The 19,990-nt window shown below is 42.8% G+C and overlaps 1 protein-coding gene across 1 annotated transcript in view; it reads left to right on the top strand.

The window, feature by feature from the left end:
• RP1 (RP1 axonemal microtubule associated) overlaps positions 1 to 19,990 on the top strand; it is a 295,171-nt gene that overhangs the window by 49,428 nt on the left and 225,753 nt on the right. The window contains exons 8-15 of the mRNA XM_073329615.1: positions 6,950 to 7,025; positions 8,594 to 8,670; positions 8,774 to 8,805; positions 8,959 to 9,088; positions 13,585 to 13,685; positions 16,511 to 16,684; positions 17,507 to 17,719; positions 18,195 to 18,372. Coding sequence (XP_073185716.1) covers positions 6,950 to 7,025; positions 8,594 to 8,670; positions 8,774 to 8,805; positions 8,959 to 9,088; positions 13,585 to 13,685; positions 16,511 to 16,684; positions 17,507 to 17,719; positions 18,195 to 18,372 — 981 coding nt within the window. The remainder of the gene's footprint in view (positions 1 to 6,949; positions 7,026 to 8,593; positions 8,671 to 8,773; positions 8,806 to 8,958; positions 9,089 to 13,584; positions 13,686 to 16,510; positions 16,685 to 17,506; positions 17,720 to 18,194; positions 18,373 to 19,990) is intronic.

Raw genomic sequence — 19,990 nt, 5'->3', positions numbered from 1 at the left:
ACTCTTCAAACAGCCGCTCTCACTGGGTACCTTCACTGACAGCAAACCCGATATACAGCACTAGGCGGAGTTCTCCTCACCTGCCTCTCCTCCTCCACCAGAACCTCTTCCACCTCAGGCTATGGTCCACAGCCACCAGCCTCAGTTTCCCTACTTTGCCCCCCCATGGACAGCACCTGGGTTCTCCTACCCTGTGCCTTGGCCTCAGTGGTATGCTTGGCCACATCCTCCTACCACTCATCCTCAGACCTCTTCCACAAAATCACTACCTGCTTCTGTGCCTTGATCTCCAGCTCCGTCCACTTCTAGAGTACCTGAACCCCCTCCTGAGAATGTGAGCTACGAACCATAACCTGACTCACCGAACCCTAAATTCTCCACCTGCTCCAGACGGAGCCCTCCCCCTCCCGCCTCCACAGAACATGGATGACTGTAAACAATTTCAAGAGCTTTTCAAGAGGGTGGAACTCAGTCAAGACATCCCCCTAGAAGAGGTTCAGGAGACACAACACAAACTCCTCAGAATCCTTCAACCCTCTGCACCCTGAAAGATCACGCTACCTATAAATGAAGCACTCCTGGAACCAGCTGACACTCTCTGGCAAACTTCTTTATTACCAACCTGCAGAAAGGCCGAACATGAATATTATGTTCCTGCTAAGGATGCTGACTTCCTATTTTCTCACCCACAACCGAACTCTCTCATCATGGATGCAGTTGCACAAAGGACGAAACAGCCACAATATCAGCCCACCCCGCAAGACAAGGACCTTAAACGCCTTGATGTCTTGGGTCACAAGGTTTACACATCCTCCACTCTACAATTCAGGATTGCAAACTACCCTGCACTCCTCGCCAGCTACAACTTTGATAACTACAATAAACTTTTTGAATTTGCCTCCTACATTCCAGAGGATAGGAGAGCAGACTTTAAATCAATTCTGAGCGAGGGCCAACTGATTTCCAGAAAGGCCCTATAAGCCTCTTTAGACACGGCAGACACAGCAGCCCGTACTTCTGCAACTGCTGTGGTTATGCGCAGATCTTCATGACTTTCTGCATCTGGCATCCCTAAAGATCTGCAGACCAATGTGGAGGACCTCTCCTTTGATAAAGACAAACTGTTTTCCAAATAAACCGACGAACTACTTCACACCATGAAAGATTCTAGAGCGACACTGCGCACTCTGGGTATTCACCCATCTCTTCCCAGGAGACAACAATACCAACCCTACCAAAGGCAGCACACACAACAATATGATTGGCCTCAACCCAAACCATATGATATAAATAGGAATCGTGCTAGCCCCCTAAGTGCAGACAAAATCAAGCTCAAGCAACCACCTCCCATCCATCCGGGAATAAACAACAATTTTGAAACGTTGGTCGAGGGTCTGCGTGACAACCCCTTGATTCCACAGCCTACTTGCCTGTTTGGCCACCGCCTCCAGAGTTTCCAACATGCCTGGCAGTGTATTACACAGGACCGCTGGGTCTTTGAAATAGTTCAGTCTGGTTACTCTATCCCATTCATATCCTATCCTCCTACCCTTCCCCCTTCCCCGTCTCTCTTCAGGGACCCCTCTCATGAGCACCTACTTCGCGTATCAGTGGCTCACCTTTTCCAGCTAGGCGCAGTGGAATCTGTGCCAACACAACATCAAGGGAAAGGATTCTACTCCCATTACTTCCTGACCCAGAAAAAGACCTGGGGATGGAGGCCTATACTAGATCTATGCCGACTGAACAAATTTGTGAGGATACAAACATTCAAGATGGTCACACTGGGCACAATAATTCCTGCACTGGATCAAGGGGACTGGTTCACAGCCCTGGACCTACAGGATGCTTATTTACATATATCAATTCATCCAGCTCACAGACGCTTCCTGCTATTCACAATAGGTCACGACCATTTTCAATACAGAGTTCTTCCTTTCGGTCTCTCCACAGTGCTGAGAGTCTTTTCCAAAACTCTAGCTGTGGTTGTGGCTCACCTCCACAAACATGGGATCACACTTTTCCCCTAGCTGGATGATTGCCTCATCAAGTGCAACTCCTATGGTGAGACACTTCAAGCTACCCATTTCACCATCTCCCTTTTTCACAGCCTAGGCCTCCAAATAAACATCCAAAAATCCACCTGACACCTACACAACAGATTGAGTTAATCGGAGCTCATCTCAACTCAATCCAGAGCAGTGTCTTGCTCCCATATCACAGATTCTTCACAATCACACAGCTCATATGCACGCTCTCTATTCATCCCAGGACACAGGCAAGAATCTGTCTACAGCTCCTTGGTCACATAGCAGCCACCACCTTCATGGTCCAGCACGCCAGGCTACACATGAGATGTCTTCAGGGCTGGCTCAGTTCGAATTTCAAACCCAACAGACACACCTTAGGGACACTGCTAACTCCTCCTCCCAATATTCTAGCTTCCCTACATTGGTGGACAAGACCAGAAAACCTGTGCACGGGGGTTTCCTTCCAGCAACGATCCCCAATGCTCATGCTCACCACGGACACTTCCCTAATCAGTTGGGGAGCGCATCTAGGGGGACACAGGGCCCAAGGCCGGTGGTCTGCATCAGAGACGCACCTACACATAAATCTCTTAGAGCTCAGAGCAGTGAGGCAAGAATGCCTTCACTTTCTTCCCCTCATAAAGAACAAATCTATTCGGGTCTTAACAGACAACATAGCATGTATGTTTTACATCAACAGACAAGAGGGAGCCCGATCACATTCCCTTTGCATGGAAGCCATCCGACTATGGAATTGGTGCATACAACATCAAATACAAATCATCGCTTCCTACCTACCAGGCTGCCACAACACTACTGCTGCCACACTCAGCAGGCACTTGTTGACAGAACACGAATGGGGACTTCACCCCGCAACACTTCAACAGCTCTTCTCACTCTGGGGCACCCCGTCAATAGACCTCTTTGCCACAACCCAGAACTGAAAATGTTGGCTGTTTTGCTCCAGAGCTGGACTCGGGACTGCATCCCTAGGAGACGCATTCCTCATCCCGTGGAACAGCTCTCTCCTGTACCCCTTCCCACCAATCCCTCTGCTACACAGCGTTCTTCGAAAGATTGTAGACAACAAGGCCCGGGTCATCCTTATTGTCCCGGGTTGGCCGAGACAGACATGGTATCCTTACCTACTCCACGTGTCCTCCCGTCATCCATGGGCTCTCCCCAACAGGCCAGATCTCCTTTCCCAGGACAACGGATGGGTTCTTCACCCTCAACTCCAAAAGCTCCACCTGACAGCCTGGTTCCTTTATGGTTCCAAACCCATGAACTAGCCTGTTCCAAGCAAGCCCGATATGTCCTCTTGCACAGTAGAAAAGACTCCACTAGTAAAACTTACCTGCAGAAGTGAAAGCGTTTCACCCTCTGGTGAATGCCCAATACGGTGACCCTCCCTAACATTCTAGACTACCTCCTGAAATTAAAACAGGATGGACTTTTGCTCAGCTCCATCAAAGTACACTTGGCAGCACTTACCACCTTCCATCACCTGTTAGAAGGTTATTCACTCTTTACCCAGCCCACCATAAAACGATTTCCCATGGGCCTGCAAAATGCCTTGATGGCCCATCCTCCCTACACAATCTTCTCCAAAGACAAAGTCACCCTTAGACCACATCCTAAATTTCTCCCTAAGGTGGTATCCACCTTCCACCTTAATCAACCTATATACTTACCTACTTTCTTACCCAAACCTCACAAGACTCCACATGAGGCAACCCTGCATACTCTTGACGTCAGGCGAGCAATCACCTTTTACTTAGACAGGACTAAGCCATTTCAAAAATCTCCACAACTCTTTGTCTCCATCACCGAAAGATCAAAAGGTACGGCTATCTCTAAACAATGTCTGTCCAAATGGATCTCTGACTGCATCAGATCCTCTTACCTTATTCAAAATATTCAACCTCCCGAAGGCATTAGAACTCATTCCACTCGAGCTATGTCAACATCCGTTGCCTTCCTACATAATGTACCCATTCCTGACATCTGTAAAGTGGCTACATGGTCATCTGAAAACACGTTTGCCAAACACTATGCTATCACACAAGATACCATGGCAGACACCATAGTAGGCCATACAGTACTCTCTACAGTACTCACTGCCATATCTCCAAAGTCCTACTGACCATAGTGGGAACTGCTACACATTCACCTAGAGTGGAACACCCACAGGGACAGCACTCGAAGAAGAAGGAGAAATTACTTACCTTGCAGTAACTGAAGTTCTTCAAGATGTGTGTCCTTGTGGGTGCTCCACTCCCTACCCTCCTCCCCTTTACTTTGGAGTACTAGTATAATTGCTCCATGGTAGAGAAGGAACTGTGTGTGTGTGTGTGTGTGTGGCGGGGGGGTGGGGGTGGGGTGTGTACGGGATCCAGGTGCTCAGGAAGATTCCAACGAGACGGGAGATACCAACTGAGCGCCTGCATCCTGAACAGGCACTGCTACTGAAAATCTCCGATCAACGGCGCCGGGACACACTGACACCTAGAGTGGAGAACCCACAGGGACACACATCTCGAAGAACTTCAGTTACTGCAGGGTGAGTAACTTCCCCTTTTCCACTCCTCCAGACAACCTCTCATAGGTTTTTCAGTGGCAGTCTTTATTTTGCAACCTCCTGTCTTAAGAGACCACACCATTATTATTTTTTATTAGTACTATTAGTACTATTATTATTTGTTATATCTATTTGTATTACAGTAATGCCTAGAAACCCCAGACTAAATCAGGGCCCCATTGTGTTAAGCCCTGTACAGAAACATCGTGAGACATTCCCTGCCCTAGAGAGCTTGCAATCTAAGTAGACAAGCTGGACAAATGAGTGGGAGACAAAGGAAGTGTCTCCAGACCTATTGAATGCAGTCTTGCAATCTTAATCCACTTTTATTGGAAAACCCACTTCCTCTAAGCAATTGATTTTTTAAATTAGTCATTTGGCTTGTTGCTCACGGCAGGTTTGGCTGTATCTTAAAATCTCCATTCTCATATGAACTCCATTCTCATCAACTCTTCCTCTGCAGTAGTGTCTCTCAGGAAAATGCCTGCTATCCTCTGTCGTTTCTGCACATTATAACATGGGTCTCTGTCGTGGAGTTTTGCAATGATGAAACAGCCATGCGCCCAGATCAGTAGTGTCAAACAATCAATTTTCTTCATTCTGCTTTGAGCTAGTCAATACAGTCCCTTAGAATTGCTGGCAATGTGGGCCTCTCAGATTGGTTAATGATTAAACTGTCAGCTTCCTGGACTTCTGAAATATTCCATGGAGTTGCACTGTCTCTCACAATGTATACTCATCAAGTGAATATTGCATCATTTAATGCCATGGACTAGCAGGGAATGGATAGTACCCTTGCTGGCAATGATAATTAATGTTTAAAAAAATGGATGCAGTGTTATTGCCAAATTGTATCCAAAATATGGATATGTTCAGCTTTATTGATAATTTGACCAGAATATTAAAGAATTAAAAAGACTCAGAAAATATCTTCTCAAATACATAAATTAAATGCTTTAAATGAGACGGATAAAGAGCTGCACTAGCCTGCAACCGTCCACTATTAACACCTCTGGTGCTTCTAGCATATGTGACTGTAAATGGAGAGTTTTTGAAGTGAATCTTTCTTTCCTTACAATAGCTTGTACTGTGATGAGGCGGTCTGTCCCCCTAAGGGTAGTGGTGCCTGGGGTCAGCCTACCTCCATCATGTGGTGTGGCTCTTTAAGATTTGGGAGGTCTGGTATGCAAGGTCCTAGAAGATATTGATTCGAGAGGAAGTGGTCTTGCATATAAGTAGTGTTGAGAGAAAATCTTGCTACTGTTTCTTTAAGGGCCCAGGACCAGGAGTCTCGTAGAGCAGGTGGGGCAAAGTTCCCCCTTCTCCCAGCCAACTGGGATGAGCTTTAGAAAGGGGAGCAGTGTATATGCTACCTCCTCCTTAATAGCAGAGAAGGCCTGCCTGCTGAATCATAGAATATCAGGGTTGGAAGGGACCTCAGGAGGTCATCTAGTCCAACCCCCTGCTCAAAGCAGGATCAATCTCCAATTTTTGCCCCAGATCCCTAAATGGCCCCTTCAAGGATTGAACTCACAACTCTGGGTTTAAGCAGGCCAGTGCTCAAACCACTGAGCTATCCCTCCCCCCAAGGACTAATTGGGGAAAAGGGGCCAGCTGAAGGAGAAGCTGGCTAAGGACCTACAAGACCTAAGTTACAACCCCAGATCCAAGAAGGAGAGCTGGCTGGGGGACTCCTGTCTTGAGGGAGTGACTCTTTGAACTACAACCCAGCTCCAAGAAGGGGACTTGGGGTGATGGGGGCATGGGGAGCTCCTGAACAGGGGCAAGAAAACATGCCTGGACTGTTATATGGATCCAGAGAACGTATGTATTTGAGTGACTAAAATGGTGAGTTACACTTTGTGGATGTAGTTAATAAACCAGACCCCCCCAGAAAGGAGTATGTGCTTTGACCTAATCTGGTCTGGGTAATTGCTGCAAGAGTCTGAGTGGGAGCTATGAGCAATACACATGCAGGCTCACGAGGGATTGCTCTGAAAGCATTCAACCCTGACAAGGACCTTAATGTAATTACAGAAAAATGATGAGCACTACTGTATATCAGGGAGTGACTCCTTCCATGGTGCTGATGTTATATTCATTTGTATTTAAAGTTACTGGGTCTGATTCTGATCTGACTTAAACTGGTTTGACATTGACATAGCTCTGTGAATTCAGTGGAGTTACCCTTGATTTAAGATGGTGTAACTTAAATCAGAATCCGGCCAGATATATGAGTGTGTGTGTGTGTATGCACGTGCATGCATCCACGCACACACACACACACGCACAGAAAATTTTTATTTTAGGATGTACTTTGTTTTTATTTTGTTCATAGGAAATGGATGGTTTCTGGAGAAGATTGTAGTCAAGGATCCTGTCACAGACCTGGATTATTCTTTTCTTTGTCACAGGTTGGTGGTGTTTTCAAATGGGTTATGTTGTAATAACAACTAGTTGTTCGTGACTTCTCCAGTCAGGGGTGATTTGTGAGGTGCTTGTCCCCCGAGAATCGAATTGAGATGATCCAACTCCTTTTACATACTCTGCCAAACAGTCATAAGATGGTAACAACATCTGGTCACTTCAGACCTGTGATACATTTAACCATTGACTGAGCATTGAAACATTCTATGTAAGGTGTCTCCACCCCAAACTGCTACAACGTTCAGCAGCTGCTGGCTGGCACATCACCTCATCTGACATTTTGAATCTGACATCAGCTGATCCACCTCTCCCTATATCCAAGCCAATACTTTTCAGTTGAGTGGGTTGCTCTCTCTCTAAGGGTAATTCTGCACCATTGACAATATCAAGGGGAGCTTTGGCATTTACTTCAGTGGACTCAGGATCAGGCTTTCAGTTCTCATGAGGTGTATCTGAGTGGCTGGTCCTTCCCCTGTCCACCTCAAACCTGTCACTGAGCAGCAGCAGAACTAGAAGCAATCCCAATTTCCCTGCTGCTTCCCCTGTGGTCTCTTCTGCTCTGAATCTGCTACTCCCGTGCTCGTTTCTAATTTTATCTACTATCAAGTAACTCACAAATAGCTTATGGAAAGTCATATTAATAAAAATCAGTACAAATATTAGGAATTTGTAAAGTCCAGTCATGTATGAATCCAGCTACAACTTGCCAATGGCACCTCAATTCTGTGTCCTCCTTTCACTTCTACAAGTGAATAAATAAGTGCCCAAGTCAGCTTTGAGTGATTGATGTGTACCCTGAAATTGATTTATGTGTGCGTGTGGGCTTTCTGCCCATCTGATATAGCACCTCCTCTTAGCGTGACCTAATTTTGATTCAGTATTGTAGGTAAAATGAACTGCTACGGAGAGAGCTTGAAATACAATGCTAGTTTCATAAATAATTCAGGGACTGTTGAAATCTGTTTCACACAGAAAAATCCTCTGTGTGGTTGTAGGGCTTGATACACCTCTCACTGACATCATTTTTACAATGGTTCAACTCCTTTGATTTTAACTGAGTTATCTCTAATTTACTGAGTGTAAGTAAGAAGACAATAAAGCCTTTTTTAGTTTTAATGGCACAGTTTCAACTGAATGGGTTGGGGGTGGGGAGGATGGTGTTGCCTGCAAGAAATTTGCTTCATGAGAGGCAATTTTAGGAATCTGTACAGCTGAGCTCCCCGCAGTAGCCTTTTGGGGGCAGACAGTGTGGTCAGTGGATCTGCTATTACTGATCCCTAGCATTGGAATACTAGTTGAGATCCCCAGGTAGGCAGGCTGACTTGGGCCTTTAGGTCCTGATCAAGAAAAGTGCTTAAGCACACATATAACTTTAAAAAAGTGAGCAATGGAAACTCTCACATGCTTAAAGTTAAGCACATGCTTAAGTGCTTTGCTGGTTCAGGGCCTCAGTGCACAAAATATTAAAATGTAATGTGTAAACATTGTGACAAAAATATTGCTGGGTTTGAGATCAAAACTATATAATCAGAATGGGTTCTGTTTCTCTCCAAAGATGGCTAGATCAAGGGGAAGAGGATGGTAAAATTGTAAGAGAACTAAATATCACTGACACCACCACCTTCTCTGCAAGTAAGCATAAAACAATGCAGAAGAGAGTCCCTTGTCACTGTGACTGTGTCAAAGGATGGCCAGGATACTGTGTAAACTGATCACATTCTCTCTATCTCTGCAGGGCAAGAGCTGGAACTCAAGAGAGAGGAAAACGTAAAGATTTTTTCTCTTTTAAAAAATTGATTTGGCAGTATACATAGTCTGTTCTAGGGAAAATCAGGTCAATAGTTATTTCTGTATGTGAAGTTTTCTTCCTGTATCTTCTCATAAGGGCTCTTTTCTTCCTTCTTTTAAAAATATAACCAGTGGGCTGCTGAAAGATGGAAGTTTCAGAAAGGCAACACTCTTCAGTTCTACAGCAGGCTTACCCATGGTTTCATACGCCTCAGTCCAGATGGCACAGTTGATGCACTTGGTGACAAGAAGGACAAATATGGTAAAATATTTACCAGATGGGGACGTGTGGGTGAACAGCACGAGGAAGGAGGGCATCATCAGATCATTGCGTGTGTCATGTATAAGATTCAAAATTAATTCTATCAGGAGCAGAGAATGGCAACCATGAATGTTCTTACTCTTGAAAGCATTTAAAACTATTAATAGTAAAAGCCACTTGGTTTTGTTGTAAAAGAACATCTCACAATGGCTTCCCATTATTAAATAGAATCTAGTTCTCACGTGATGGTTTAGTGATTCAGAATGCAGATCTCCATGGTAAGGGTGGTAAAACCCTCTCAACAACTGAGGCAGGTACCCCTCTCTACCAGTATCATTTCCATCTTATCTGGCTTAGCTTCAGCCAACTCACTCCCATTCAAGCCTCAGCTCTCTCTGGCAAGGAGAAAGAACTGTGTTACAAGTGTTTGAGAAAATGAGATTAAGAGCTTGTTGTCATGTACATTATGGCAGTGCAACCCAAAATGTCTCAGGTCTCTCCCAAGTGGCCTCTCCTATGCTCTGAACAGAACAGAACCTTGAAGGACATACTTGAGAGAGCCTTCAAGGCAATGAGCAAATTCCCAGCAATTACCTGTGGGATGTCTCTGAGAAATTGGGGCAGAAAACCCCCATGTGAATAACTCCTCAAGTAATCTTCTCCGTGCAGGACTGTCCACAGGTAGATAAATAAAATCTGATAGGCATGGAATATGGGTTTTACTTTATTTTCAGAAAGATCCCTTTTTAGTTATCATGGTTGCTCTTGGAGTGCAATTATTCAGTGACTCAGAATGTTGAATTAATCAAATCTCTAAGAATTGCCTTAAATTTCAGAGCATTCCAAATCCCTAAATGCAGTTACCCAGCATGAGAGCATCCTGGAAATCCAGGGAGTTTCAGGGAGTTTCATTTTATGATTATAAACTGTGAACTACTGGGTAAACCTCCAAATCAACCTCCTTACATGAACCAGGTCTCCTAGTCTGCACTGAGGCAATAAGCAAATCTGTTCAATTTTTAACACTATAGCTTGGACTGATGGATTATGTTTGATTCAATTCCACATGACACCACAGAGTTCATAATCATTTTGCATGCAGAATACAAATTTACACTGCTGTCTGCTTACTGTGGACTGTTGCATCTGCATACACTTTCCTTCATGTGCATATGTGGACTTCTGCATGGAAGTTTTTTAAACATATAAACACATTAAATTTATAGCACTTTCTGTACATTTAATTTTACACAGAAGTAAAATCATCATGCATGTCATGTTCTAATTTTCAGTGAGTAGTATTTTCAGTCTGTGTGTAATTGTGCAGGTACCACAACTGCACACACAGTTACGGCAAATGACCATGTAAATAAAGCATGCAGCTAGCACAATTGTGATGTCAAATGTAGGCACAGAGCTACGTACACTTCTTGGCATGAAGAATACGTCTCTACCCCTCAAAATTTCCCTTGAACGTTTGTTTGGGTTAAATACATGCACATTACTGTAGACTAGCTCTGTACAGGAGCTGATGTGAGACTTGTGGCTTCATTTTTCATCTTGGGGTACTGTTCCTTGCACTCACCGTTAAGAATGAAGTTTCCAAAGAGAAGCACCATCTACTTATCTTTCATAGTAAGCAACTTTCGTGGAAGCTACTTGGGCTGAAACTTTCCTGTCTTTCAAATGTTGGTGGGATCACAAGGAACAATTTATTAATAACTTCGGATCAGATCCTCAGCTGGTATAAATCAGGTTAGCTCCAGTGTTTTTGATGGAGTAATGGCAATTTACATCAGTTGAGGATTTGGCTCAGGCATTATTAATTTTCCAGGGTTTTTTATCCCTAACTGGAAGCATTAAGAGAAGTGCCATTGTGATTATTATTTTCTGAGATGTGGTTTGATTCTGGCAGGTAGGAACACTGTCAGCATGCAAGATGCCCCCATGTATGAGATAATTACCTTGAATGTAATTGATCTAGTTAGAACAATAGTTTAAATAGGCATACAGTGCATGCAGCCTTGCTTCACTGAATGAATATGCTTAATTTTTTAACTACTAAACAGCAGGTTGCAACAGATCTATTTTATTATGAATGGAACAAAATTAGTCAATAGATAAAATCTCTGGGCCAGATTCTGCCATTCTGAGTAGTACCTTGCACTGCAAGTGGGCCCATCAGAGTGATAGAAAAGGCCTATGGGAGAGAAATGACACACAGTGGAATTGCACCAGGGTTGAGTTTGACTCACTGTATTTATTGCTATCAGTGGGAGCTACATGCATTTAGGGAAAGTACAGTGTTTTTTATGTATATATTTATAATGTGGTAGTGTCTGGAGGCCCCAGTTAGGGATTGAGGCTCCATTGTGAAAAGCACTGAACATTGTACTCTAAGAAGCACAGCCCAGAACTCTCAGCCCAAGAGGGAGGGGATAAGGTGACTGTCAGTCACCCTAGCACCCTCCTGATCCAGAGCTGCTCCAGGGACTGGAGAGGCCCCAGGAATAACGTGGCCCTGGAGCCTGTCTGAGTTATGGCAGCCCCCTGCGATGCCCTATGAGCCACAGTGATGTCTAGAATCTCTGTACTGCTGTGTGCTGCACCCTGCCCCAAACCCACACCTCTTGCCCCCAGGCCCACTCTGGCACATCTCTATACTGGGAATTATCTTCCATATTGCCTGTGCTGGGGGAATCCTCCCCTTACATATACGAGGCTATGCTGCTTCAGCCCTTTTATCAGGTCCACAGGTGCCAGAATTGGGGTGAGAATCTCTCCCTAAGTATATGAAGAGAGACAACAGGGAGCTTCCTTGTGTTCCCCTGTTGGCAAGGCTATTATTATAAGTATAATAAATAAACAACTGTCACTGCTAATGCAGTAAGCACTTCACTGCTTCACCATTGTCAAGGGTTTTGGAGGCATCATGGAAGAGGTAAACCTTAAGAATATGGAAATTCAGAGCCATGCTGCAAAATTTGTTTTTACAAATAATAAATAGAATTCTGCTGAAAGAAATAGATTTTATCTCCCTATCTACCTTAGGATTGTATACTGCTGCCCTTCACTGTGGTATCTGTTTCAGAGTATCAGCCGTGTTAGTCTGTATCCGCAAAAAGAAAAGGAGGACTTGTGGTACCTTAGAGACTCACAATTTTATTTGAGCATAAGCTTTCGTGAGCTACAGCTCACTTCATCAGATGCATTCTGTGGAAAATACAGTGGGGAGATTTATATACACAGAGAACATGAAACAATGGGTGTTACCATACACACTGTAATGAGAGTGATCAGGTAAGGTGAGCTATTACCAGCAGGAGAGCGGGCGGGGGGGGGGGGAAACGGGGACCTTTTGTAGTGATAATCAAGGTTGGCCATTTCCAGCAGTTGACAAGAACGTCTGAGGAACAGCGGGGGGGGGGGGGGGGGGGAGATTAAACATGGGGAAATAGTTTTACTTTGTGTAATGACCCATCCACTCCCAGTCTTTATTCAAGCCTAAGTTAATTGTATCCAGTTTGCAAATTAATTCCAATTCAGCAGTCTCTCGTTGGAGTCTGTTTTTGAAGTTTTTTTGTTGAAGAATTGCCACTTTTAGGTCTGTAATCGAGTGACCAAAGAGATTGAAGTGTTCTCCAACTGGTTTTTGAATGTTATAATTCTTGACGTCTGATTTGTGTCCATTGATCCTTTTATGTAGAGACATAGCCAGTTTGGCCAATGTACATGGCAGAGGGGCATTGCTGGCACATGATGGCATATATCACATTGGTAGATGTGCAGGTGAACTAGCCTCTGATAGAGTGGCTGATGTAATTAGGCCTGATGATGGTGTTCCCTGAATGGATATGTGGACACAGTTGGCAACGGGCTTTGTTGCAAGGATAGGTTCCTGGGTTAGTGGTTCTGTTGTGTGGTGTGTGGTTGCTGGTGTGTATGGTAACACCCATTGTTTCATATTCTCTGTGTATATAAATCTCCCCACTGTATTTTCCACTGAATACATCCGATGAAGTGAGCTGTAGCTCACGAAAGCTTATGCTCAAATAAATTTGTTAGTCTCTAAGGTGCCACAAGTCCTGCTTTTCTTTTTGTGGTATCTGTGTGTCTTCCACATAAAATCAATTAGCCATAGTGAGGCCTCCAGTACACTTCATCGAGTCCCTGGCTCCCTTTTTGGGGTATTGGGATGGGGTATTATTTTGTTTTGATATTTCACAAACAATAAATCTACTCTTACCAAGAGATTTTTGAGCTTCGCTGATAGCTCTCTGGCAGTGACTTTATAAGCTTCCCCAAATGAACTGGGAGGCGATCTGTTGATTAGAGTCCAAATTTTTCCTCAGTTCTAATTACTAATTTTTTTAATTCAGCCTCTTCCCTGTCAGATAATGTCTTTGCCAAATCAGAAGTCACTTGTGGGTATTAGATGTAAAAATGAGTTTGAATACATCTGTGGCTTTACTTTTTTTCTCCCCAAAACTCTTTAGGTCTTTTTGATGTGACTGTCAAAAGAAACGCACATGTATTTAAGAGTCATCAGATGCCACATCTTGCCCTTGCTCTTGACAATGGCTATGTCACTGGAATGGTATGAAATTGCCTTATTGCTTTTAATTGTTTCAGGATTATTATTATTTATTAATTATTTATAAATATATTAAATATAATGCAGCTTTTGTTCTCTGTACTAATAAGTAGCAGGTACTTCCAATCAGAGATGAGGCCAAGTTGCAAAACCAAAATCTGAAGTTTGAACTTGCCAAAGATCTGGAAAGTTTGGATTCTGCTTTGGTGCCTATCTATTTATATTTTTACTCTTTCCTCCTGCATCTCACTTAGTATTTCATTTAATATTTTCAATGGCTCATTGAGAAGTATTTGATTTATACAACCTTAAAATTATGAGCTGTGTTTCATTGTTTATACCAGCTAATCAAATGTTGACAACATATCTGGCATGCCCTGGCATCTCCTCTCCTTGGATAATTATCAGTGCCAAGTGCTAATTGTAAATATCCATTTATTTCCCTATCACTTTTTGTAACTAACCTGCCTTTCAAGGCTTGTTGCAAGTTAATGTTCCAAGCCTAGCTTGATCCCTGCTCTCTCATCCTCTCCTCAAAGGTAGATTTTTGTCAACAGCAACAGATTAGTACTGGTTTTACTTGCTTGCTTGTCTACATGTTTTCCTGACCTCAAGCTTCTTGGAAAGTCAAGCACGTGAAACCTTGTAAGTCCTACTAGGTGTGAACCAAAGAAACTGGATCCCATTTAGTCAACTTATGGGGAGGGTTCTTCCACAGCCCTGGTCAAATCAACAAGCAGATCAAGGGCCAGAAGATACAGCCTAGGCAACCTCAGTTTGGAGGTGGGAAAGGGAGAGACCTTGCTCCATCCCCTCGTCAACCTGCAAAGCTCTTGAGCTCTATGTTAGAGAGATTTTTAAAGAATGGAGCTCCTGAGTGCTGCAGGAGAGAGGCTCTTTCATCCCATTTCCCATGAAGCCCAGGATTCCTTTAGAAGGGAGTCTCTCCATCTTCCCCTGTAAACTCTTGAGATCTTCAGTAAATAGGCTCCTTTCTATCCTCCTCTTTGGCTCCCTCCTTTATCTAACGTCTTCACCAGTGGACTTTCTGCACTACAGAAGAGACGGCCTCTGTCCCTTTTCTTTCTCTTTCTCTTCTCCCAACTCCTGTAGAGATACTGAGCTCAACGGGAAAGAGTCTTCCTCCTGGAAGCCAAGCCCCGCATCACTCTGTCACAGCACTCACAGCATGTGATTAGGCAAGTGGGGTTCTGGAAGATAGAACTGTGTTTCACTGAGTATGGAACCAACTGTGTTTTGCTTTCCCTTATTTGAGAAGCAAGTAACCTAGTGGTCAAAACAGGCCACAAGCCTCCTTTATATAATATACATCGGCTTTAGCAGAAGAATTTACTCAGCACCTTGCAGAATTGGACACCTATTTGGGAATGGCTTCAAGCCACAGAACAAATGGTGCAAACTCTTCTTGTTCCTGTTCCACACAGCAATGAACAGCTCTTTCTTGTTCTCGACATCATTACAAATAGGGTGAAAGGATACTGTTCTTCTATTTCCACCTCTGTCACTGACTTTTTCTTTTGGATCTTGAGCAAGCCACTTAACGTCTCTGCCTCAGTTTACCAATTCTAAATTGCATATAGTAATAAAACACTTCTTCATAAGGGAGTTGTGAGGATTAATTAATTAATTATTAAAGCACTTTGTGATCCTTGGAAGAAACAGTAAAACAGTACTGTAATACTGTAATCAGTTGTATAGGTTTCAGATTTAATCAAAGGTCCTGTGGCTCTCTTGTTTCACAGTCTCATTTAAATTCCACCTGATGATTTCTTTTATTCTCAAAAGCTTCAGTTAGAGCACGTTGAAATGTTTTGAATGAAAAGGTTTTTTTTTCATGCAAAAATGGCCTTTCTTGGAAACAACCTTTTTATCTAATTTGTTATTTTAAAAGTTATCAAAACTGTTATTAAAATGGCTATTGACATTTTTCATTTTCTTAAACCTGAGTTTTCAGTAAATGAGAGATAACTTAATGTGTTAGATTAAAAAACTTAATGATTTTTTTTGAAAAAGCAAGAGTCCACTTTGAACCATGTGAAATGAAAATAGCTTTGAAATCTTGAAACTTTTCATTTTTGCCCAGCTCTGTTATAAATCCAATACAATGTGTATTTTTGTGTATAGTGTCTTTCATGCAAAAGGACCAGGAATTAATCCACAGCCCTTTACACTCTGACCAGACAAATACAAATAATAAGCCTGATTCAGCCATCTGGTTGGGTCCCTGTGGGTTGCTGCCTTCCCTAGATGTTTATCCAGGGAGAGCAATATAAACCCTGATGTGGGGGGCCACAGTGCTGCTGCTGCTGGTGAAAGGTACCTGAAAGATATTCCGAGTGCATTTCCTGGGAGCCCTGGCCTTGCACCCTCTCTTCTGACTCAGTCCAGTTTGTGGGCTGCACCAGGTGACCCCAGACCTCCGCAGTAAGGAGTCTGAGTATCTTAGTTCTTGTACCTGCAGTCAGTGCAGAAGTTCTGCCTCTGGCAGTTCCTGACCTGACTTTCTCTAGCAGAACCCAGGAAACAAATTGTACCCAATGAACATAATTACAAATAGATAACAGGCTTGTCTTATTTCAAGATTCTGTCCCCAGTTTCAGGCTTCTCAATTTTAGAATTTCAAGCTCAAAAACAAATTTGAGAATTTCCATATTAGGTTGATCTTTATGGCTAATAGCAATATGTTTCTGGCACCAGGAGGAATTAATAGAGGTACAGAAATAGAGACCCCATGGCGTGACTTCTCTTTCATATTACTTATATCTAGTGGTTCATATAATTGATTATTCCTGCTTTTCTTATGTTAGAACAATGAAGATACTCTCTGTGAGCTTCAAGTTTATGTTCAGCCAAATCGCTGTGCAATTCTGGAATCAGCCCGGAATCCAGGGCACATGATTACATTCAGTCTTCAAGGCAAAGTAGCCGATGATACAGTAGGCTATGCAGGACTCTTGAAAGAATTTGGTGTGCATGTGAAGGTAAGGTTGGGGAAGCGAGATCAAGGAAACTAAACTGCAAATAGTTTTTTCTTGTAAAGCCCACTGGACTTGAACACATCCCAGCAAACTGAAAGTTGAAAGTGATCTCCTCCCACTAGGTGGAGCTAAAGACTGCGACTACAGTTTATCAGGGCGATATCATGATGTGAACCCTGAGGAAGTCACAGATAGTCAACATACCTTCCAAAACCAGGGTGGTATACACAACAGAGCTGGATGGAAAATTGTTTGCATAGGAGACAACAGCTTGCTAGTCGAAGGAACACTTATATGATTAGTGACAAAAATGTACTTGCGTCACTTACCACCTTATACGTTTCAGAGTAACAGCCGTGTTAGTCTGTATTCGCAAAAAGAAAAGGAGTACTTGTGGCACCTTAGAGACGAACCCATTTATTTGAGCATGAGCTTTCGTGAGCTACAGCTCACTTCATCAGATGCATACCGTGGAAAGTGGAGAAGATCTTTTATACACACAATTTTTTTCATGCTTTGTGTGTATAAAAGATCTTCTCCACTTTCCACAGTATGCATCGGATGAAGTGAGCTGTAGCTCACGAAAGCTCATGCTCAGATAAATGGGTTCGTCTCTCAGGTGCCACAAGGACTCCTTCTCTTTCCACCTTATACATGGAAATGTGCCTGCAGTAGTTTGAAAAAAATAATTCACATCTTCTGCTTAATTGCTAATGTAAAGGTACAACTATTGCCAAATGATGGAGTGTATTAAGGTGACAAATCAAAGGGGGTTGGGGAAGCCATGTAATTTACAAATGGATATTTTTATCTTTCGATTTGTAGGGTGTGTTCCACAACGGTGCCATAATCCAGCTCACCACAAGTCTCTACCAGGCTCTCTGCCTCAGGCCTGATGGGAGCTGCAGTGGAGCAGGAAAGCAATCTGAAGAATCCTATTGGAAAGTGCATAAAATCAGCTCTGGAATTTGCATGATTGAGAGTCTGAAAAACCCAAGAATGTATCTGAGGATCAAGGATGGCGAGTGTAATGGAACAGTAAGCAGTTCTTGTTCATATTTGCCTTTTAAAATTTTTATAAGTAACTTGCCAATGCCAGAGGGGAAGGAATAAAATCTTTAAAGTCAGTAAAATAATAAACTGCATTACCCTCTGTTGTCTAAAATAGAGACTTTTTACACCTCCCATGCAGCCATAAAACTTGCAGAACTGGGAAACTCTGCTTTGAATAAGTTTAGCCTTTGCCTAAACCTTTACATGAATCAGAACTCTCTGTCTCATGCATGATATTTCCCTTATTCGGATCATTATATCTCTATTTCTGATCACAAAGGAATAAATAGGTCCAAACATGAGGCTATATTTATAGGATGGAACAGTTAGACAACAGTATGCTAAAAACTTAAAAAACAAACTGAATTGACACAAATATTCAAGTTTTTATTTTAAAGTTTTCCAACTGCGTATCACATTCAATTGTTGAACTCACATTTCTATATTTCATTTTTTTTAGGGGACGGGTGATGTGTACTGTCACTTTAAAATTGAGAAGAACTTAGAAAGTGGATCTGTGAGTCTAGAATCTGTTCAAAACAGAGGAATGTATGTTGGTCTCCAACCAGATGGCCAGACCAAGCCAGTTGTTCACACTGGAGAGAGAAACATTTTGTTCTACCCACGAGTCATCAAATGTATGCAACTTTGAATACTAAACAAACCACTGAGTATTTCACATATTTATAGCTGTACATGTAAATATTTATGACCACAAAGTTTAAGGCAAAAATATAGAGACCAGACTTGAAAATTTGATCTTGAACGTTTTAAATGAGAAACATATCCTACTTGCAACTAATTCCTCCCATATACATTGGTAATTTTTATACCTCATTTTACCAACTCAGGAGTTAAAAGAAAAAAAAATTGTTTTTTTTGCTGAATAAATGAAACTTTGAGTATGTGGATAAAAACAATGGTCATAACATCTGGTTATTACAGCTCCCTGATTCTCTGCCCAACTCCAGTCACTGGTTAGAGTAGCCTGGGGGCAGCTCTACCATGTGCCAGCTGGCAGCAGTTCCCAAGAAACTGCTCCCCAGCTGAATACAACTTGAATGTGCTCTGGCCATACCCCCTCTGTAACTTCAATATGCCCCTCACTGCTGGAGACTGCAAGAAATATGGCATAGGAGCCAGGTAGGCTGGTTGTATATCTGGAGTGGACACTCTCACTCCGGAAATCCCCAAAGTGTGAATGGAGCAGAGTGGAGAATCTGCTCCACTGTCAGTGGCTGCTAACTATGCAGACCTGACAGCTTTGTTTTTATACATTTCTGTGTTGCTTTAATCATGGCATCAAAGCACCTCCATAAAAACTAATGAATTAAGTATCACAACATCCTTGTGAGGTATATTATTATCCCTGTTTCTACAGATGGGGAACTTCCACACAGAAAGTCTGTCAGGAGTTAGAACCCAGATCTCTGAGTCCTCTGCCCGAGCCACAAAGCTGTACTTCCTCATGAGTATCTGCCCCCTTCATTGAACTGTAGCTTTAACACACACTGTAGTTGTCTGCAGGCCAGTTCAAAAGAAAATAAGCACTTCTGCTCAACAGTCAGAAAGTGTAAACAGTACAACGCACAGTACAAAGTCTCATCATGAGTAAACTATGGAATAGATTTGAAAATGTACATCTCTGAGTTTCTGTTGGAATGTCTACTAGGAGCGGCAATCTTGCTAAATATTGATAACATTTCTGTGATGCTGACAATCTGGAGCAAATGACCAGAATTTGTTGATCAGTTTTTATCTTTTTTCACTTAATGTCCTCTTTTTTATGAGGCAAAGAAGGAGAAGTTTAAAACAGAAATGCTTTTTACATGGACATTCAGATAAATGGGAACATGAAACTAGTCTTCAGGAACTAAAAGACATTAATTTGGGATTGCCTTTTAAAATTAATATATAACTGCTGTACCTTATGGGCTGCATTAGGCACAGACACACTGAGATGTGTGTGTAGGGGGGGGAAATGTTGGACTGTCTAAGTGGCAGTGCTTGAAGTCATACTTGTCTAGGTCCCAGTGCCACCAGAGTCATTGTCATTATTATTATGAGAGAAGGGTGTTATATGGGTAAGAGGTAGTCCTTCCTACCTCTTTAAGAATGGTATAAAAAAAGCTAGGCTGTACTGCCCCAGAGCAACCTATCTAGTACTATCCCATGGCCAGATGTGGAAGCCACACCCATCTAAACATTCCCTCACGGGGCCAGTCTGTTCTAACCACCTTGGCAGCAGAGAGCCGT

This window comes from Lepidochelys kempii, chromosome 2 (assembly GCF_965140265.1).
Source record: "Lepidochelys kempii isolate rLepKem1 chromosome 2, rLepKem1.hap2, whole genome shotgun sequence".
NCBI lineage: Eukaryota > Metazoa > Chordata > Testudines > Cheloniidae > Lepidochelys > Lepidochelys kempii.
Note: the sequence above shows the minus strand (reverse complement) of the source record. Positions and strands in the feature narration are given on the sequence as shown.